Genomic DNA, 23202 nt, shown 5'->3' with positions numbered 1-23202 from the left:
TGTTTTCTAGCAGCAATCAACTAAATGATAACTTTGTACGAAGTTTTGTAAATGAATATTTGTATTAATAAAACGCAATACATTACATTATTGACTTCTTATAAATACTGGTTCAGTTAACAAGTTTAGTCATTAGACAATCAGAAAGGGAAAGGGAAACATGGATACAGAAAGCGAGTGGTGGGAAACAAAATCCCTACTACCATTTTCAGCACCCACTACGATATTAATTTGTGGAAGTACGCAAAGTGGAAAGACACATTTCACTAAACGACTCCTTCAGAATGCAGATGGCATGTTTTGCACTCCTGTTGATAAAATCATCTATGCCTATTCTGAATTTCAACCCATGTTTGACGAAATGATGTCTGACATACCCCGACTCATTTTTCATCAAGGATTACCCTTAAAGGAAGATATTGAGCAGTATACAGAGGGAGTAAATCACACAATAGTGGTATTAGACGATCTTATGCTACAAGTTGCGCAATCTCAAGATTGCGTACAATTATTTACGGTCACTTCTCATCACCGTAACGTTACCACAGTGATGCTCTCTCAAAATTTGTACCCGCCCGGTAAATATGCCAGGACGATATCCCTCAACTGTCTAAATGTCATTTTATTCAGGAATTACCGCGATTCTCGCCAGATCATCACCTTCGGATCTCAGATATTACCTGGGAGTATACCATATTTCAAAGCAGCATACGACACAGCTACACGTCCAATTTTTGGTTATTTGCACGTTTGTCTAGAACCTACTCAAAATAAGGACTACCAGTTGAGATCAAACATCTTGCCCGGGGAGGACATGGTTATTTACCAACCCCTTTAAATACATGTTATTCATAGTAATTTGTTCAGAATGACATTATGCATCGACGAATACGGAAGCAGAGAGCATTTCTCGCTTTTATGCTGAGTGCAAATACTACTCAACAGAGAATAATTATCAAATCTTTGACTAGTGAACAATACGATGTCATCAGTGAAATCGCCCTGAATATATACACAGGGACTTATCCCCTGAGTAATAAGTACATAAATCAACTGAAACCTTACCATTCAAACATTCGATCACTGGGATCGAGAGAAGTCGCATCGAAGCAAAAACGTAGAATTTTATTGAACAATCTACCATTACTGCCCCTGTTGCTGAAACCTATCGTTCATCATTTAGACCAAAATGGCACGAGAAATGATACTACTGCCTAAATTAAAATACGAACATCTACTTAAAAAAATCGGAAAGAACGAGGACACTGTGAGTGACGATCAGAGACAAGAAATACCTGGAAACAACCTGACCGATACAACAAGGAGTGAATCGATTGACAACACTTCACAGACAGGCAGTGGCTACGTCAGTAGAACTAAAACAATAGGAAAACCTCCTGGTTCTCATACTGACTGTTAAATTGAGCAAAAAAAAAAACTAATCTTGTTTAAAGAATGTTTATTATGTATAATTCAAAGAATAAATATTACATATGTGATATGAAATATTGGTCCAGATAATAATAAAATAAGACAAATAATTTTTAAAAAAATGTTCATTGTCTTTATTAATATGGTTTTCAACAATATCCAAATGGCAGAGTATTAAGATTTGGAAGAATTCTTCGTTTAGTGTATACCATTTGATATCGCTTGGTTTCTGTTCGATTTAACAATTTTCTTTTTCGACTGTCCCTGGATATTTTACAAGGGTTGATAACTTCAATCTGCTTTTCCTGTGATGTACAGATTATGGATTAAATGGCTTCAAAATTAATGACTTTGGAATTTGTCCAGTTTAACGTAAACCCCCGGACTTTACATTCTTCCCTACCCGAGAGCGTACGATATGCATAATTTTTGGGGCCTCCCGACACAAATTCTATTATGTAACCATCTTCTGCTTTGATTTCGTTAGTCAACTCCCCTAAATAATTTCCAATTGGTAGATAATGCAAGTAGTCAGACTTGAGGGTTTTGAAAATGATACTATCTGTATCAAAGTATAACACGCTCTCCCCAAGTCGATCCAATACACTAAATAAGCGTAGACGCGCATGTGCAGTGGTGAAACTTGCCAAAAATATATTTGTTTTGCAATCTGAAGGCATGAACAATGGATGGTTACTCCATTCAAATTGAAGGGTGTCCCTGGAAATAATATGGAAGTTATGGGGGATTTTTGTAGGGTCTGAGAGAATCTGAAAAAACTTGTCAAATTCAGATTCATGAAAAAATTTGGATTGTTTCATGCTTAGCCTCTGTCCAAATTTCCCCCAAAAACTGTTGAGACAGAGTTTGGCTAAACAGCGTAAACCTGGATTTTTCTGAATTTTTTCGTATTCCAAATCTATACCCTCGTTTTCTTTATATTGACGAATGTATTCGCGTTTCAACTCCTCACTGTCACAGTCGGACGTAAAGCCAGAGGCTTCTTGTTTAATCTTAAGGAATGTGTTGACGTACTCTGCAAAAAGACCCCCCGCACCCGTCAAAGGGTCATACTGAGATGACTGCTCAAAATGATAAACCTCATATATTTTTAAAATGTTGTACCCTTTTTTTACTGCCATTTGAATTTCGGGAGTACACCACGTTCCTGTGATGACTCTCTCTTCAACAGAACAAGTACATGCGTGTTGATTTTCAGCATCTGCACACGTTCGACACAATGGAAATTTCAATTTGCCCTTGGAGCGGTATGGAAGCACGGGGTGGTACAATTTTCTAGGGGGTAGAACTTTGATTTTAGCAAGTCCGAAATAATTTGATATGTCCTGAAAATCATTTGTAATAATGGTCGGATGACCCACGGGATAACGACAATATTTATTAGTCCATGGGTAGAGACTGGTGAAGTCGTAATATTGGATTTTCTCGTCTTCTTTGGCCGTATAATGAAGTTTTACAGCATTGGTTCGGATGCCAAAGAAACTGTCACGAGGATCAAGTCTTTCTTGCAAATCCAACTTGGAAACGAATTGCTGCAGTTCAGTATTTTTATCCAACTGATTTTGAAACTGGTGCTCCCATACGACAATCAGATCGTATCCAAGATTTTTGAGTTCGCGTTCTCGTTTTTTGGTCATCTTGTACAGTTCATCTAACGTCTGGTTTGTGGCGGGGTGTTTGACATCTGATCGATCCTGCTGGAAGCAGTCCGGGCATCCGTGGTAAACACAACCTTATATTTTAAAGGAAAAATGTCGATAGTTAAAACATGTTTTACACAAGATTTGCCGCCGCCGCCCCCTCCCTCAGTTAGGGAAAGGGAAGGGCAAATTCGATACAAAATGTTTTAAATCAATTAACAATCTCTTACCATAAAATTCGTATAGGGTGCCTTTCCCGTTAGGGTTCTCCGCAAAACCGTCTTATCGGTAGTTGGTGCCTGGTATGTGGTGTTCTCCGTCATTAAGAGCGTGTTGGATATGTATAGGTGCTTTACGTTGTCGACTTCTGTACATCAGCCATTCCAACCACTGAATGGAAATTTTACTATAATTTCCTTTGCTGACGTAACCCTGCGAAGGTACGACGGCTATGGGACTTTTTAATCGTCGTTTTCCCACTTCCGTACTATCCTCCTTTTCCAAGTCACCGAGGGCCATCCACTTTTTATCAAGCCATACCCCAGTTACACCTTCAAAATCGTCCAATGCGTACCAGGTGGGCGTTTGGTCTCTCGTGATTTCTATTTCCATCTTTTGATTTAGAAACAGAGTTTTGTAAATACCCATGCACACACTAGCTATCGTTACATACTGAAAGGGGTCCACACCCTCGATGACGGTCTCTAAAATAGTACCATCGGGTTGAACTTTGGAATTCTTTGTTGTGGTGGCTTGAAGGACAGTATTTCTAAAGGCTATACAACCCCTTCTCAGAATATCAACGTCGGAGCGACAGTACTTCAACATCTCTTCTTGAAAGTTAAAGACTTCAGAACTTTTACTTGTATGCCATGCGACTAACTTCTCTCTCTCTTCTGATGACATGAAATTGTAGCCATAGAATTCTAGAGCGGGATAGGGACCTACATACGTCTGATTTCCTTTCGTATTAAAAAAATGTGGAAAGAATCCTTTACTGAGTTCCTCTAAACCAAAAGCCTCTGGGATCTTAGCCAATTTCATGGGAAGAAAATCTAATGAATCCAAAAAGGTGAGATTGAGTTTGTTGGCGATGTGCATGTACATGACTTTTGATCCATTGTAAATGATTTTATCTGGTCGAATCGAATGTCGATCGATGAGAACCTCTAAAATGGGGTACAGATCAAAACTTTTAGCATTATGGGCAACCAGTATCGTGTTCTTGATGTGTGGTTGACACACATAATGACAAAATTGTTCTGCAGTTCTTTCACCTCGAAAAATCTGTTCCCTATGGCCGCAAGTACCTGGACAGGGGGGACCTACGAACTTTGATTTCTTCATTTTAGAGCATTTGTTGCAAGGTGCACCGCACTCGTCACAGGTAGAATCTTTTTTTAATTCTTTCTTTTCACAGGCGTGACAAGATGTCTGTAGGACAGCAAAATTAACTTTATGTTGTTGTAACCCACAAGATGGGTCTTCACAATGCTGACAGAGCCTACAACTTACACAAGGGCGCTTTTTTGTCACGCATCCACGGCATCTAATTCGAGCTGGAGTGTAACCTTGTTCACATTGAAAATATCATCTTGGCGCGTCTCAAAATCATAGAAAATGAATTTCCTTTTCTGGCGTTCCTCTGGATCTGACTGGTATGATTTTTGATAACAGAGGTGTTCTCCTACGTGGTATTCGGCACAGCTAGGACACTGCCACTCGCCACAGACGTGTAAGCTAGGATCGCGTTTAGCAACCGCCAGTTTAACGCGACATTTCTTACACTGATGCCATAAATCACAAGCGGGGGGGGGGGGGGGGGGGTGGATTCCTTATTTGGAATTTTTTTACAAACCTTATGTCTTTCAAAACATGTAAGTCAACGACACACACGACCACAAGTTATACATCCAACTTCATGTTTTGTCTTTGGACAGGCATCGTGTAAACACACGTCACAGGAGGTCGAACACGTGTGTTTATGTTTGTCTTTATAAGCTTTCAAACACGTATGGCAAAAATAAGATCCGTTGAAAAATCCCTGTATACTACCAATACCGTGCCAATGTTTCTCATTTTCTGTAAATATAATCGACTTCTATCCGTATCCTCAATGACTCGGATGAATTTGTTGCCGACTCGAGATGACACCACGTTGATGCTCACATTCAACAAATTTTCGAAAGGTTCAATGTCATTTAAACCAGATATCTGTTTGTTGGAACACCTGCTCTGCTACACAGCTCTTGTGCCATGGTCGTTTGACATTTCTTGCGCGATTTTTTCAGCATATTACCGTAATACCATTTGGGAACGGTTTTGTATTGAATCACGTGACCTAATGTCGTCCCAGGGTCATTTCCGATTAACTGTGACCACGTTGTGGCGTCCACTTTCTTACACGTCTTCATGAAGCAAATGCCTTCAGAAATAGGTAGACAAAGATTGTTGTCATTTTCAACATACAAGATCGACAAGATCTACTTCCCTTAACCGGTTCTCGACCTCAGTATCCCCAGTAAGACCATTGGCTGCAGCGAAGAGACTGATGGAGTCAACGTCAGTTAACGAATTTAAAATCTCCTTCAAGAGATTGTCAGCCATGCCTTTAAATGAAAAAAAAAATTTAAAAACACAAAATTTAATACTCCTGGAGCCGTTATTTTGTAGTGATGAAATTTTGTAAGGTGACTCTGTACCCATAAAAAATTTTTTTAACGTATTGTTTACTATACCTGAAGAGAAAAGTTATTACACAAGAAATATCGCATGTTGTCACTTACAGAAAAATAAGTTATTTCCCTTTTAATTTTAATCAAAAACGTGTATTAGTTGCCTCAAAGTAAACAAAAAAGTTTTTTGATGTTTTATGTAAAAAATATATGATGTCATTGAAGAGTTCATTTACTTTAAAACTTCAAATTAACATCTATATTGCACCTTAGCAGAACAGACAACCAGGGGCCCTCCAGATTAGATAACCCGGGACCCAGAGCAAAACAGACAACCCGGGGACCCAAAATGATTCTTGAACTATAAATAATAAACCAACAATTAAACTTTACAAAACTTTAATGGCAATACAAATGTACTCTATTTGGTATATGTGTATAATAAAAATAGGTATATAAACAAGCATGGCTTATTGTCCATACATAAAAGAAACAAAAATATACACAAAAAATAATACTATTCTTTAAACAATGTTCTAAAAAAACAAAAACAATGTAAATCTTTAATTGTTTTTTAAGAACAATACCAAATGTAAGTGTTGTTTGGGAAAACAAACATAAAAAAACCCAGAAACTACAAACACACTTGATTTAGTATATGTGTTTTAAAATGAAGTATATAAACAAGCATGGCTTATTGTCCATACATAAAAAAACAAAAATATACAAAAAAAAAAAAAAAATGATTAGTACTATTCTTTTCACAAAACATCATTTAAAAAATAAAATAATTTTTTTTTTAAATGTTAACCTTCAATTATTTAAAAAACAATACCAAATTTAAAGTGCTGTTCGGTCAAAAATTAAAAAAAAAACCAACAACAAAAAACAAAAGCAAAAACAAAATGCAGAAGTGATCTATTGCCCAAAAGCCATTTTAAAAATCAACAATATCAATTCAAAAAACATTTAAATATCTATAGAATTTAAAAAAAAATTTCCCACAAAAAAAAGAAAATCCCCATTCATTGTTTTTCTCAGGTGGCAGGGGACAGTTTTTTTTATACAATTCATTGTAGCCAAGGGATGCATGTCTTCGGAACTCTGTAACTAGAATTTCCTCAGTTCCCATTCAGCACAAATACCTTTAATTCACTCTTTATAAGGCCAATCACCAATTTCTGAAGAAAATTACTAGTCAAAACCTGTAAAATTCTCTACATACTGGTTTTGATGAGATTTTGACCCTTTCATATTTTGCTAATTTTTCATGATTTTTCAGCTTTTTAGACCTCCCCCAGTTAATTCCCTGCAGAGGGTTGACCTTCCGTACCGCGTGCATGTTGCACTATCACATGTCAGAAACTTACCGCTGTATAGTTTACAATGTCCCATCCACCTACTTTTCGTGTTATTTTACCTCCCGTCTGTAACTTGCAATTTCACTGTGTAAAGTCAGCACAACAGTCATAGCCGCAGGTTTCGCATTTTACCTCTGATTCTCATGTACCTAACATAAGGGGCCTACATATTGCATATCAATTTCAACAAGAGACACCCCTCTAACGAATGATAATCATTAAAAATCAGTTCATGAATTTTAGCAACACTCATAAGCCTTCAAGTACAGCAATTCTCATTTTTACAAAAATATTGACGGGTACTTTATTCGAAACTGTCCCTTGCTTCCTTTAACATACACTAACATTCTCCGAAAAGTCATCTTGTCTTAAAATTAAAAAGCTTATGCTATTTTGAAAAAAAGTACACCACATTTTGCCAATTCCATTGAGGTTTAAGAAAAATATGGCCATTTAAGTGAACCCACCATTTCCACTTTCCTCTATTTAACACAGATTCACAGGGCTCTCCACAAATAAAGCATCTTTACCTAATCTTTTAGAGGGCAACTGTTGTTCAACCTCCTAAAATAAGAAACCTTATTCAATACTACATACATCTGCTTGATATTATCATGATAAAAGCATCACATCACTTAGAAATACCCTTACATGTATACCCTCCCCCTATCTTTTGATTTTCACAAGAAGTATTAGTTTGAACACTTTAACCTAATATTATGAAACTTGTGGCAGTTTCCTTGAGTCATTTCTTACACATATTTGAAAACAACCATCACTGATATTTAAAATTGATCTTTTTTTGGTAAATGGATGATTTGTAGCATTTTTATTCACAAGAAGTCATGTCGCCCTACATGTGATTTCTTGTTTTCATGAAAAACTAAGCCTATAATCATATTTAGTGGATATCTTATATATTCTGGTTTCTAGTCTCCTTTTAACTTTGCTAAATTATTAAGACCTATGAGTGTGATGTGTGTGTTTAATTAAAATGTAATTCAAACACACCCAGGTTCCTGGGGACGGATGAGAATTCCATGAAAAATGTTCAAATTTTTCATGTTTTTCTACATTTTTGATGCATTTATACAATAAAAGGGTAAAAATATGTTGTTTTTTGTTCATTTCAAGAGTAATTATCATAGCAGATGTTATTTCAAGGTCAAATGTACATTTACATATCCTACATGTAATGGTAATGGAGTCCATTGGAAAGAGGGGGTGGCTTTTTCAATTCTGTAAAAACATCTAAAATACCATTTTTTGATAGGAAGGAGCAAAAACTTGAGTTTTTTGACATATTGTATACTTTGATAACTGCATTTGTCTACATGTAAAGTTCATTTGAAATAAAAATATGCAGTTTTAAAAATATTGGGTGATATAAGTCAGGTGGCTTAATGTTATTTCATAAAATCAGACAGCAAAATGACTGCAAAATCATAAATTTAATGATTTAATTGATAAAAACTGTTTTAAATTATTTATTCTTATCTCAGTAATTAACTTAAGCCTATTAATTGTCATCAGGATAGGAAATACCAACTCTCTTAGCCAATTTACTCTAGTGGTGGTCATTCTACACATTTAAGAGGGAGTTACTCCCCTTGAACATTTTAGCTAATAAAATCATGTAATGACATCTATAGCAAAGAAAATCATCCATTTTCACAAAATGTATTATTTATGGTACAAAATCCACTCAAAATTACACTTAAAGGAGAAATATGAAAATACCATGTAGTCTTGAAGGTGGCAGGGGACAGTTTTTTTTATACAATTCATTGTAGCCAAGGGATGCATGTCTTCGGAACTCTGTAACTAGAATTTCCTCAGTTCCCATTCAGCACAAATACCTTTAATTCACTCTTTATAAGGCCAATCACCAATTTCTGAAGAAAATTACTAGTCAAAACCTGTAAAATTCTCTACATACTGGTTTTGATGAGATTTTGACCCTTTCATATTTTGCTAATTTTTCATGATTTTTCAGCTTTTTAGACCTCCCCCAGTTAATTCCCTGCAGAGGGTTGACCTTCCGTACCGCGTGCATGTTGCACTATCACATGTCAGAAACTTACCGCTGTATAGTTTACAATGTCCCATCCACCTACTTTTCGTGTTATTTTACCTCCCGTCTGTAACTTGCAATTTCACTGTGTAAAGTCAGCACAACAGTCATAGCCGCAGGTTTCGCATTTTACCTCTGATTCTCATGTACCTAACATAAGGGGCCTACATATTGCATATCAATTTCAACAAGAGACACCCCTCTAACGAATGATAATCATTAAAAATCAGTTCATGAATTTAAGCAACACTCATAAGCCTTCAAGTACAGCAATTCTCATTTTTACAAAAATATTGACGGGTACTTTATTCGAAACTGTCCCTTGCTACCTCAAGTTCAAAGAAAGATAACTGTAATACTGAAATTAGACACACTTGTGTGATGAAATTTTTATCTCGACTTTAAAGTTTCTTTCAATAAAAAAAAAAAGAAGAAGTAAATCTTCATTTGTTTCAAGAACAATACCAAAATTTTAAGTGCTGTTAGTTACTAAAAAATATCCAAGTCATTTTAAAAGAATCAACAAAACCACTTCAATGGCAAAGGGAAAAACATTTTTAAGAACATTTTTTCCCCACAAACATGAAAGTTGTTTATTTTTGTTCGAAAAAAAAGATAGCTTTAATACTGAAATCAAACAAAGACATTCATGTGATGTCACCAATTGTTTCAAGAAAACCAAAAAAATTAAAATTTAAGTGCTAGCATATAAGTTAAAAAAAAAACCCTGAGTGGTTTATAATAAAAGTCAATTATAAATCAACATTCACTACAATGACATTGGAAAAATGATGTATAATTACACATATGACATGGGGAAAATGATGTACAATTACACATTTTAAAAAGATTTTTTTTTCCACAGGCATTTCAAATTTAAAATTTTTTTTTTTTTACTGAAATTGAAACAGACACATCATGACATTTCTACTTTGCCTTGAAAAGTTTCTTCTTAATACCAGATTTGGAACGGGTACGGTCAGCAATATTAGAGGTTATGAGTGGCTCAACAGACGAAGGTGTACTGAAATTAGAGGTGCTTGGAGTGAACGCAGCTGAGGGCGGAGTGTGCACGAATTCAGCAGGTTGCTGGGCCGGTTGTTGTTGCTGCTGGGCTGGTTGTTGTTGTTGTTGCTGCTGGGTCGGTTGTTGTTGCTGCTGGGCTGGTTGTTGTTGCTGCTGGGCCGGTTGTTGTTGCTGCTGGGTCGGTTGTTGTTGCTGCTGGGCCGGTTGTTGTTGCTGCTGGGCCGGTTGTTGTTGCTGCTGGGCTGGTTGTTGTTGCTGCTGGGTCGGTTGTTGCTGCTGGGCCGGTTGTTGTTGCTGCTGGGCCGGTTGTTGTTGCTGCTGGGTCGGTTGTTGTTGCTGCTGGGCCGGTTGTTGTTGCTGCTGGGCCGGTTGTTGTTGCTGCTGGGTCGGTTGTTGTTGCTGCTGGGCTGGTTGTTGTTGCTGCTGGGTCGGTTGTTGCTGCTGGGTCGGTTGTTGTTGCTGCTGGGTCGGTTGTTGTTGCTGGGTCGGTTGTTGCTGCTGGGTCGGTTGTTGTTGCTGCTGGGCTGGTTGTTGTTGCTGCTGGGTCGGTTGTTGCTGCTGGGTCGGTTGTTGTTGCTGCTCGGTCGGTTGTTGGTGCTGCTGGGTCGGTTGTTGTTGCTGCTGGGCCGGTTGTTGTTGCTGCTGGGTCGGTTGTTGTTGCTGCTGGGTCGGTTGTTGCTGCTGGGCCGGTTGTTGTTGCTGCTGGGCCGGTTGTTGTTGCTGCTGGGTCGGTTGTTGTTGCTGCTGGGCCGGTTGTTGTTGCTGCTGGGCCGGTTGTTGTTGCTGCTGGGTCGGTTGTTGTTGCTGCTGGGTCGGTTGTTGTTGCTGCTGGGTCGGTTGTTGTTGCTGCTGGGTCGGTTGTTGCTGCTGGGCCGGTTGTTGTTGCTGCTGGGTCGGTTGTTGTTGCTGCTGGGCCGGTTGTTGTTGCTGCTGGGCCGGTTGTTGTTGCTGCTGGGCCGGTTGTTGTTGCTGCTGGGCTGGTTGTTGTTGCTGCTGGGCCGGTTGTTGCTGCTGCTGGGCCGGTTGTTGTTGTTGCTGCTGGACCGGCTGTTGTTGCTGGGCTGGATCTTGTATGCAGTAGATAATCAGTCGTTTTATGAGGATGATGATCAATAGCACCGGTGGCAGCGGCCCATGCAAAGAAGCCTATAAAGATATTCATATGAAAACATTTCAATATTTTATGACACACTAATCCTACATCAAATATTTAATATCACAATCATTGTCTGATAAAGACTTAGTATCGATTATTCTCAGTTCCAGTTCTGATTTGGAAGGTAATGTGCTTTCTATAATTCAAGCTTTCTTAAGTTTCTAAAAATTTACTGCCAAGTGACTCAAGCGAGATTTATAATTTACTTGTCAGTAAAATTATTTACATTGTTTTGTCCCAAGCCTTATCAAAAGATACATGTATAAAGCACTAACATTGATGATCAAACTATTATCAACTAACCTGACACTTCCGGTTGATCATTTATTGGTATGGATTCCACTGGTTGCAACTCTACAATAATTATTTAACTAAAATTTTCAACTTGCTAAATATATAAAAATCCATGTGAAAAAAAATTGTTTGCTTAATTTCTTATCTCTGAAAAAAGTTTGTAATTACTCACTTTTAAAAGTCCCTTCGTTCTTCACCTCTTGGTACATAGTAAATCTTTCCTTCCTTTCTATAAAAAAAAATTTAGATATAAATATATTCCTAGAATTATTTTTTATATCTCTTTTAAAATGTTTCTACAGAATCACTATCACCATGACATAATTTAAACACTGTTTAAAATTGCCATCACTGATGAAGGAAAAGAAAAAAAGGCTTGACTGTCATAGATAATGTTCTCACCAGACGTACTTGTTCCCGCAACCGTTGTTGACCCAGACTGGTCATTTTCGGTGGATTCCGGACACAACTCTACAATGATTATTTATTTATATGAAATTTTCAATACTATTAAACATTCCTTCCATTTAAAATGGGAAATATTCCCTAAAAAAAAAATGAGAGGTATAGTGCTTAACAGGTAGGCCCAATCTATGGGCACCACCATTTTTTCCTGCCATTTGTAACAACTCGACCATTTTCAGAAATAGAAATCTTTTTGTATAAATAAAGATCAAGTCGTAGTATCGTTTTACATATGAGACTAACATAGTAAATCTTCCCTTCCTCTCTATAAAAATGTTTAGATATAAATATATTCCTAGAAGTATTTCTTTTATCTCTTTTAAAATGTTTCTACAAACAAAAATACATGAATCACTATCACCATGACATAATTTAAACACTGTTTAAAGTTGCCATCACTGAAAAGGCTTGACTGTCATAGATAATGTTCTCACCAGACGTACTTGTTCCTGCAACCGTCGTTGACTCAGACTGGTCATTTTCGGTGGATTCCAGATTCAACTCTACAATGATTATTTATTTATATGAATTTTTCAATACTATTAAACATTCCTTCCATTTAAAACAGGAAATATTTCTTTAAAAACCGTGAAAGAGATATTGCTTAAAATTAACTATCTATGGGCGCCGCCATTTTTACGTTACATTCGTAACTACTCGGCCACTTTCGGGGAGAGAAATCTTTTCTATAAATAAAGATCACGTCACAAAATCACGTGATTTCATTACTAAATGAATTCTATTGCAATGATTCTGAAATTGTACCTATATTTTAACATATTTATATATGCATAATTATATTTTGTAAGCATAATAATGAAAGTTTATATTATATATATATATATATATATATATATATATATATATATATATATATATATATATAAAAACATATATACTTTCTAAAGAATACAAGCATTTCCGTACATAGTTCAAAGTTGTACACACACTTACCTTAAAATGCCTTGCAAAGATTTCCCATCCTATCTCTGACCATGGCCAGGGACCCTCCTCCTTCGATTCTTACTTCACACCTGGACACTTTCACTTCACGCACAATTCCAGCCCAGTTTTGGGGGTCATCAGCAGAATACAGCCTGTGTAAATGTCTTTACAATCCATGACACGGTTGAATAAGCTGGCTGGCCAGCATCTGGTACACTGATTTCCATGACCAGGCTCCGAAAAAAGTAAAAATACCGCACACAGTGTGAAGACACTGACGCCACACACCGTCCACTTCGCCATCATCTCTAAAAGTGCGCGAAATTTGCACGGACTTTTGGACACGTGACACGTTACTCGGGGTGACCAGAAATTCATACACTTACCTCGCCAATATTAGGTAACAGAAGTTAAATATGATTCTTGGAGTAGTTAGAACCATGTGAAAATTAGGTTTTTTTTATATTCTTTTTTCAAGCGAATAATTATTAATTTTGTATTTTGCTTTTTTTTTTTTTGGGGGGGGGGGGGTGTAAGTGGCGCTCCCAGATGAAATACATATGTGGGTTGAAAAATAAGCAAATATCATTTCGATCAACATATATTTCATTTATCATTCAGTACGAAGTCTATCTATACATTGTTTTATTTTATTTACGTTAAAGGGCATTAGGATGCAGCTAGTGTACCTGACAGTGATGAATATAAGTACTCTCTTGTTTATCACCGTGAGCGGGCGAAAATAACCCAATACCCACATATGTCTTAATTACACAAATTAAAGACCCCCCAATTTGAAAAAAAAAAGGTCAATTAAAATGAATACTTCCAATGCGTGTACACCCATATCACACATCGATGGTATGTACATGATCTACTTATGTTGTCTAGTGCATGAGCTCACTGTGTTTCATTGAACACTACAGCAATACTAGTTACAGGATATTATTAAAATGATTTTTTAAAAACTCACTTCGGTGATCTTTTGTGAATGACTACATGGATGAGGCGCGACATGTAATTGGTGTAAAAGATGACGAACAGGTTTATATAATATAGCTAGGATATCGTCATTTTAAAGGGAAAATTTACTATTAGCATGGCAACAGGCACGAATTATTAGAGAAAACGCGCGCAGTCCTCGTGCACCTGGTACTTTTCTAATAGGTGAATGAACTTGAAAAAAAAACAAATAAACAAAAAAAATCGTTTTCGAAAATCAAGTGGTGTCATGGCATTTTCAACTTTAATGAATGAATTAAAAAACAATGCACCAGGTGTAATAATAATAAAGGAATTTTAGCATACAAACAAAATGTGCACAAAAGTTGTCATGTTTCGTGTACATTTTATTTTTTGTTACGAAAGATTTGTCGTACGACTTAATTTTTTATGTTGGAAAACCGCGCCATACTCGATGTATGCACAACTCTGATTCTCTGTATCGAGGCTTGTAATCCACAGTGTAAGTCTTTTGACATTTGTAAACTAGGTTATTTCAACATATTTTTATGTGAATTATCTGTATGTTTCATGTCAGTAATGCTAAGCGATGCATATTCTTGAAATCTTGTATTTTATGTTTACCATGTGCTCGGTGTATGGGGCGCCATTTTGTCCATCATATTTCTGGTCATTTAATTTCGAGTTGCAGTTGATTAATTTACTTTAACTTGCTGTTTATCATATGAATAGACTGAATTCAACTGTTTAAATCATATGTGTAAGGTTTCATAATCTAATTGCAAACTCTGTCCTAATATTTTTTGTATGGAAACCTGTACCAGCCATTGATTGTTACATTTTTTTTGTTACAGCTTTTTACCGTCGTCTGAGACGGTTATCTGTCTCCCAAATAAACTGATTTCACCGACACTTGTGAGTCCGACTTTTATTGGGGCAGAACAGTAAAAAGACTAGGATGTCTACCTCAGCAGAGCAGATCACTCCCGACTCAACAGAGGGCACCCAGGTCACTCCTGACCCTACAGAGGATGCCCGGGAATCACAGACGACTGATGGCAAGAGGCAGTACGTCACACAAGATGAAGAGGAGTATCAGGAAGAGTACTATCAGGATGAGGACTCCTTTGCCGACATCTTAGCGAAGAAGAGGGCTGATGTAAGCCGAACAAAGGCTAGGATGGCATACACCGCCAGAGAATTGGAGCTCAGGAAACAACGAGTGGAACTCGATGCTGCAATGGAAATGCTACATCTCGAGAGAGAGGCTGCAGAAGCTGAAGCTGATTGTCAAGCCTTTGAATCGACCATGATACAGATGTCACCTATGAAGAGACGAACGAGTTCCTTAGGCGAAGTCAGCAACTTTAAACCAGGACAGGATCAATCCACTCCACGTCAACCTTCTGCATCGCCAGGACTACTGACCGGTACTTCCGATCCGACTCAACTTGACCCGGATGCACAACCCTATGTACCTGCAGCACAGCCTTTGGTTCCTGACACACAGCCGTCCATGCCTGTCGCACAACCGTACGTGCCTACTGCACAGCCTTATGTGCGTGCCGCACAGCCGTACGTGCCTACTGCACAGCCTCATGTGCCTGCCGCACAGCCTTACGTGCCTGCTGCACAACCTCACATGCCTGCCGCACAACCTCACGTGCCTGCCGCACAACCTTACGTGCCTGCCGCACAACCTCACGTGCCTGCCGCACAGCCTCACGTGCCTGCCGCACAGCCTCACGTGCCTGCCGCACAACCTCACGTGCCTGCCGCACAACCTCACGTGCCTGCCGCACAGCCATCCATGCCTGCCGCGCAGCCATCCGTTCCTGCCGCACAGCCTCATGTGCCTGACGCACAGCCTCATGTGCCTGCCGCACACCCTCACGTGCCTACCGCACACCCTCACGTGCCTGTCGCACAACCGTATGTGGCTGCCTCACACCCCTTATCACCACTTGTGACTGATCAGGGACAACAAGTAACTGATGTTACCCGATTCCTCCTGAGGAAGGACTTGCTATTCTCCAGACTTACTCACTTTGACGATAGACCAGAATCATACAGTGCCTGGAAACACAGCTTTGTGTGTGTAGTGAATGAGCTTCAAGTCTTGGACTCCGAGCAGATGGACCTTCTTATCAAGTACTTAGGTCCGGAATCTAAGAAGCACGCAACAAGCATGAGGACATCCAACATCTTCGACATCTCAAGAGGACTAAGAAGACTTTGGGAAAGGTTGGATGAGCGCTATGGTGCACCAGAACATGTGGAAGCATCCGTAAGAGCCAAACTGTTGAGTTTCCCAAAGCTTGGCAACAGAGATCATCAAAAACTTTACGATCTGTCAGACATTCTTATGGAGATGAAGTTTTTGAAGGAGGATCCGAAGTACAGTGCAATGTTGGCCTATCTAGACTCATCCTCAGGGATTAGACCCATCATTTCAAAACTTCCGTATGGCCTGCAGGAGAAATGGACCAACAGAGCCATGAAGTACAAGCTTGAACATCAGACTGTGTTTCCACCCTTTGGTGTGTTTGTTGACTTCATGAAGGAGATGAGCAGAGTGAAAAACGACCCAAGTTTTGCGTATCACACTGACGCTAACCACAACGAAAAGCAGCCTATGAACGTTCCAAGGGGAAGAGTGAACACGAAGAAAACCACAGTGTATCAACCAACAGGATCCGGAAATCTGAACGAGCCGAAGCTTGATGTGTGTATAATTCACACCGGTCCGGGTGTTAAACACAGTGTCAATAACTGTCGAGTGTTTAAGGCCAAGCCTATTGAAGAACGTATGAAGTTGCTCCGTGAACACAGACTCTGTTTTCGGTGTTGTTCCGCAAGTCATAGGAAACAAGACTGTAAAGAGGCCATCATGTGCAAGGAATGCGGAAGTGAGTTCCACACTACGTCTCTCCATGTTGATTCGTCACCAGCTCCTACCACTGGAAGGGCCTCATCAGTTCATGGCGGGGAGGAGGCTCCTAGGCGTCAGCAAGTAACAAAAGAACAGCACGTCACAACCATAAACAGCAACTGCACAGAAGTAGGGAAGGAATTTAAGGGAAAATCTTGTGCAAGAATTGTTCCCGCGACTGTCACCTATGATGGAAGAGCTGTCTCTCTGTATGCTATGCTTGACGACCAGAGTAACAAGACCTTGGCTAAGAAGGAATTGTTTGACTTGCTGAACATCAATACAGAGACAATACCTTACCTGATGACGTCATGTTCTGGACAAGTGACAACCTTCGGGAGAACTGCCTCAGGACTCTATATTGAATCAGCCAGGGGTGAGACCAGACTACCCTTGCCGTGCACGTTAGAGTGTGATGAAATACCGAACAACTACCAAGAGATCCCTACACCTGACGTTGCTCTTCAGCACAAGCACATGCGGGATATAGCCGGCGACATCCTACCCATTGACGCTTCAAGAAAAATTCTGTTGCTGATAGGAAGAGACCTTCCTCAAGTCCACCATGTTCTTGAGCAGCGCATAGGACGTGACCACGAACCATTTGCACAGAGGTCACCCCTTGGTTGGACGATCATCGGCGACACATGCTTGTCTGGACAACACAGACCAAGAGCTGCGAATGTGTACAAGACCTTCATCACGGACAGCGGACGTGGAACTATTCTTGAACCATGTGCCCAGTACTTATCCGTGAGAGAGAAGCTTCCAACCAGAGATGTGACAAACAGATTACGGGTATCTGACACTTCATCTGATGAACACTTATTCAGACGCACACCAGATGATAACAAAGTGGGATCATCAGTGGAAGATAGGATGTTTATGGACATCATGAACAAAGAACTATTGATAGGTGAGGATGGAAAGTGGGTAGCTCCCCTACCCTTCCGCCAACCAAGATTACGACTACCAAACAACTATGAGGTTGCATTGAGACGTGCACGAGCCTTGGACGCAAGTCTCAAGAGGGATCCAGTAAAGAAGGAACACTTTGCGACCTTTATGACAAAGCTGTTCGACAACGATCATGCTGAGAAAGCACCCACTTCCAAGTCAACGCAGGAGCAGTGGTTTCTTCCTCTCTTCGGGGTCTACCACCCTCAGAAACCTCACCAGATCCGGGGCGTATTTGATTCCTCTGCGAAGTTCAAGGGAACCTCTTTGAACGACCAACTGCTGTCTGGCCCGAACCTCACCAACAGCTTGCTTGGAGTGTTGCTTCGTTTCAGGAAGGAGATGATTGCTGTCGTAGCAGACGTGCAGCACATGTTTCACTGCTTCACCGTCAGAGAAGAGCACAGAGACTTTCTCAGCTTCCTTTGGTACAAGGACAACGAGATCGGAACGGAACTAACAGAATTCCGAATGAAGGTCCACGTTTTTGGTAATAGTCCTTCTCCGGCCATAGCGACACTGGGCCTCAGGAAGATCTCAGAACTGTCTGAGGAAAGCCATGGACCTGATGTCAAGGAGTTCATCAAGAGGAACTTCTACGTTGATGATGGTCTGACATCATGCTCAACAAGCCAAGAAGCAGTAGACCTGATGTGCAGAACCCAGGACGCATTGAAGCAATACGGGAACCTAAGGCTCCACAAGTTCGCATCAAACAGCGCGGATGTCATGAAGGCGTTTGAGCCACGAGACTTAGCACAGGACATCTACGACCTGAACCTTGATGAGGACCAGCTCGTGCAACGGAGTCTTGGTATGCGATGGAACTTGTCGAGTGATATGTTCGAGTTCCGCATCTCTACTGATGACAAGCCCACAACACGCAGAGGTGTACTGTCGACAGTGAACAGCCTCTTCGATCCATTAGGCTTTCTCTCACCTGTTATCATCAGCGGGAAACTCATTCTTAGAGACGTAGTGACCTGTACCTCAGACTGGGATGAGCCGCTGCCGGACCATATTCTGGCGAGCTGGGAAGAGTGGAGTTCATCTCTGAAGGAGTTGGAGAAGATCCACATACCCAGAACAACCGTGGTACATCTTAGCAAGGCAGTAAGAAAGGAACTGTGGACATATGCGGACGCGTCAGAGAAAGCCATAGCTGCCGTTTCTTACATGAAGGTGTACTACGAAGATGGCTCTGCGATGACTGGATTTCTACTAGGGAAGTCTAAAGTGGCACCAGTATCAGGCCATACCATACCCCGTTTAGAGCTTTGTGCAGCTGTTCTAGCCATTGAGATATCGCAGATAGTCATGGATCACATGGACATAATGTTCGACTCGGTGAAGTATTTTTCCGACAGTCGTGTGGTATTGGGGTATATCCACAATGATAAGAGACGATTTTTTATTTACGTCTCCAACAGGGTCGAGAAAATCAGAAGCCTTAGTGAGCCGTCGCAGTGGAACTTTGTGCCGACACACCTCAACCCTGCTGACGAGGGCACTAGAGGCGTAGTTCCTAAGGACATTGGAGAGTGTGCTTGGCTTAGAGGAACTACTCACCTGCAGCGCATTGACGACGAAACCAAGGCAGAAGGGTTTCCCCTACAGGAACCTCTGTCAGACAGAGAAGTCAGACCTGTATGTTTGAAGACTGAGTGTGAACCTATGCTTGGAACTCAGAGATATGAGAGATTTTCCAGCTGGGACAGATTGGTCGAGGGTATCGCCCTGCTCCAGCGATTCATCATAAGCAGAAAGGGAGGTAAATCACAGATTTTACCGAAGTCCATAGACTACTCTCAAAGAGCAGAAAACTACATTATCAAGACAGTGCAAAGAGAAGTCTATTGTGAGGAGATTTACTGTCTGAGGTCCAAACAACCATTGCCGAAGAATAGCAGCATTCTTGCATTGAGTCCGTTCCTCGACGACGATGGTATTGTTAGAGTTGGTGGACGCTTAAGACATCTCAACGATGCGACTGTCTGCAAGAACCCTATACTGATACCGGGGAAGCATCACATTGCGACCTTACTTGTACGCAAGTACCATCAACTGGTGCAACACCAAGGGCGCCACTTTACGGAGGGAAAGGTCAGGTCCTGTGGGTTCTGGGTCACCGGCTGCAAGCGCCTTGTTTCGTCCCTCATTCACAAGTGTGTTACTTGTCGGCGACAACGTGGGAGCTTCGCAACCCAGAAGATGTCTGACTTGCCTACAGACCGCATACTGCCAGGAGAGCCACCGTTCACTTCGGTGGGAGTAGATATCTTTGGGCCCTGGGACGTCGTGACTCGTCGCACTCGGGGAGTTCCAGCCAACGGCAAACGATGGGCAGCACTGTTCACATGTCTGGTGACACGCGCAGTCCATGTCGAGGTAGTAGAGGAGATGTCCGCATCATCCTTCATCAACGCCCTGAAGCGCTTTACAGCCATACGAGGACAGGCAAAGGAGTACCGTTCCGACAGAGGAACCAACTTTGTTGGCGCTACCGACCCTCTACAGATCGACGCAATCAACGTGGAAGATCGTCAGGTCAAGGATTTCCTGCACTCTCGGGGGACAACCTGGATTTTCAACCCGCCCCATGCATCCCATATGGGTGGAGCTTGGGAGCGCATGATAGGGTTGACACGGCGCATATTGGACAACATGTTGAAGGATCATTCAGCACAGGGTCTTACGCACGAGGTACTTACCACCTTTCTGGCCGAGGCAAGTGCGATCATAAATTCTCGCCCACTTACCGCCGTTTCGTCAGATCCAGACTCGCCTTTTGTCCTTACCCCAAGCATTTTGCTTACTCAGAAGACGGATGTACCGACCGAAGCTGTATGCGACACAACTGCTAAGGACCTCTTCAAGGTACAGTGGAAGAGAGTACAGCACCTCGCCAAGATGTTCTGGGACAAATGGAAGAAGGAATACCTGCATACCTTGCAAGCGCGTAAGAAGTGGCATCATGGTCAACGTAACATTAGTGTTGGTGACATAGTGTTGTTAAAGGATGTCGAAACCCATCGCAACAACTGGCCGCTTGGACGCATTACTGCAACGTTTCCTGGCAAGGACAACTTGGTTCGCAAGGTTGAAGTACGTGTCAGCAAGGACGGCAAGACCACCTCTTACGTCAGACCAGTGACGGAACTCATTTTATTATTGGAGAACTGAATGTTTTCTGTACTAAATTGTATTCAAATCTTGTGTGATATAATTTTATATATCAGACGGGGAGTGTCATGTTTCGTGTACATTTTATTTTTTGTTACGAAAGATTTGTCGTACGACTTAATTTTTTATGTTGGAAAACCGCGCCATACTCGATGTATGCACAACTCTGATTCTCTGTATCGAGGCTTGTAATCCACAGTGTAAGTCTTTTGACATTTGTAAACTAGGTTATTTCAACATATTTTTATGTGAATTATCTGTATGTTTCATGTCAGTAATGCTAAGCGATGCATATTCTTGAAATCTTGTATTTTATGTTTACCATGTGCTCGGTGTATGGGGCGCCATTTTGTCCATCATATTTCTGGTCATTTAATTTCGAGTTGCAGTTGATTAATTTACTTTAACTTGCTGTTTATCATATGAATAGACTGAATTCAACTGTTTAAATCATATGTGTAAGGTTTCATAATCTAATTGCAAACTCTGTCCTAATATTTTTTGTATGGAAACCTGTACCAGCCATTGATTGTTACATTTTTTTTGTTACAGCTTTTTACCGTCGTCTGAGACGGTTATCTGTCTCCCAAATAAACTGATTTCACCGACACTTGTGAGTCCGACTTTTATTGGGGCAGAACAAAAGTTTCTAACACATGTTCTAAAAGGTGGTTGAACTTTAAAAACCTGGCTTCTGAGATCAATAATTTTAGCATAGAAACACCTGAGATGTGAAAACGCGCGCATGGTCATCGTCGTGCGCGCGATACTTGTAAAAGGTGATTGAACTTTAAAAAACTTGCTTCGGATATCAAGTCCGGCTATGACCACTAAACCTAATGTAGATGTAATACTTATAGAAACACATAAGATGTAGACAGCGCGCGCACGGTCATCATGCGCGCGTTATTTTTTTGTTTTTTTTTTTAAGATGAAATACATTTTTTAATTTGTTTGTGTTCATTTTTTAAACATATTTTATTGATGAAATAAGAAAAAGAATTTGGAATTAATGTCCCTCTAGATCTCCTAAAGATTTATATTACAAAACTTCATGCTAGATTTCAAACAATATTACTTGCAAAAATTAAGTACATAATGTCATGTTTGATAATAAACGATAAAGATTACTTGTTCTGTAACTTATATGGCATCAACAAGGTTTTATCTTTAAATCGGTGTACATCAGCAAAACATGTTTAAATATATTAGTTTGCAAAGGAAAAGTATTATCACCACATATTAGCAAATTTGAGTCAATATTAATCAAATTTTAAAAGAAAAATGTCAATTAAACAAATTCCTACACGGATTTGGTCATCTTTGTGAATGAGGTGGGAAATAAAGAACCATGCAATTTTTATTAATTTAATGAAAGTGTAATACGTATTTAGGATATTTCTTTTTTTTTTCATATTTAGGATAATATAAATGATAGGTAATAAAATATAATATAATACATTATGCATTAAATAATTATGGAATATACGATTTCTTACTATTCCACGTACAGAAAAAAAATAATAATAATAAAAGCGCGCGTATTCACTGCGTGCGCGTGGTATTTAAATGAGACAACTCCAATTTACATAAAAAACAATGAAAATGCTCCAAACGCTGCTCTAATCATCCCCTAAAATCAGTATAAATAGAAGGGATAAATGTAAAGTAAACCACAGTGAAAAAGAGACTGTTACAGATGGCAGAAGAATTTTTCAACGTTATGTAAGTCTTTATCATTTATTTTTAAAATTATTTTTTCAAAGTTTTCCAACGGATAAAAGCATAAATGTATAATTCCTTAAAACCTAGTAGATATTCAGGCATAAAAATTGTTATACTCATCACCAGGAATTAGGCCTACTTGTAAGCTTTATTTGAACTGATTGTAATTGTCAACATAATGAGCGACGATGTGCTTTGAACGAATATTAATTGAACACAAAATTTTGAAAACACGGTGTTACCTATGCCGACGTTATTTTCAAATTAAAGAAACATTCTCTACCAAGTCTCACACTTCACCTCGTTAAACGACAAATTAGTAACTGGATAGAAATTGATCAATCAACAAATAAT

General features: G+C 39.8%; 2 protein-coding genes across 3 annotated transcripts; one reads left to right on the top strand and one right to left on the bottom strand.

The window, feature by feature from the left end:
- Positions 1 to 11056: 11056 nt before the first annotated feature.
- On the bottom strand, positions 11057 to 13618 carry LOC105323445 (probable serine/threonine-protein kinase fhkB; the record flags this gene model as incomplete). Its single annotated transcript, XM_066079051.1, has 6 exons — positions 13098 to 13618; positions 12578 to 12646; positions 12081 to 12149; positions 11851 to 11907; positions 11688 to 11738; positions 11057 to 11374 (listed from the first exon to the last, which is right to left on the bottom strand). Coding segments are annotated over exons 5-6 (339 nt in total), but the record flags the coding sequence as incomplete, so codon positions are not given.
- Positions 13619 to 14416: 798 nt separating this feature from the next.
- LOC136269449 (uncharacterized) lies at positions 14417 to 21763 on the top strand. Of its 2 annotated transcripts, XR_010712760.1 has the most exons (3): positions 14417 to 14553; positions 14906 to 21323; positions 21676 to 21763. XR_010712760.1 is itself a non-coding variant. In XM_034469246.2 (2 exons), exon 2 carries the CDS (start codon positions 15010 to 15012, stop codon positions 21121 to 21123), a length of 6114 nt encoding a protein of 2037 aa, XP_034325137.2. In that variant the 5' UTR covers positions 14417 to 14553; positions 14906 to 15009; the 3' UTR covers positions 21124 to 21638. The 2 variants fall into 2 exon arrangements, 1 of the variants encoding a protein (XP_034325137.2); XM_034469246.2 differs by lacking the exon at positions 21676 to 21763 and having other exon boundaries at positions 14906 to 21638.
- The last annotated feature ends 1439 nt before the right edge of the window (positions 21764 to 23202 follow it).

The sequence above is a fragment of the Magallana gigas genome, chromosome 1 (assembly GCF_963853765.1).
Source record: "Magallana gigas chromosome 1, xbMagGiga1.1, whole genome shotgun sequence".
Classification (NCBI taxonomy): Eukaryota; Metazoa; Mollusca; class Bivalvia; order Ostreida; family Ostreidae; genus Magallana; species Magallana gigas.
The sequence above is the reverse complement of the archived record's forward strand: the minus strand, read 5'-3'. Positions and strand labels throughout refer to the sequence as shown.

What these genes read in the sequence shown, in the direction of transcription:
- LOC136269449 (XM_034469246.2), top strand. Translation starts at nt 15,010, where the DNA reads ATGTCTACCTCAGCAGAGCAGATCACTCCCGACTCAACAGAGGGCACC.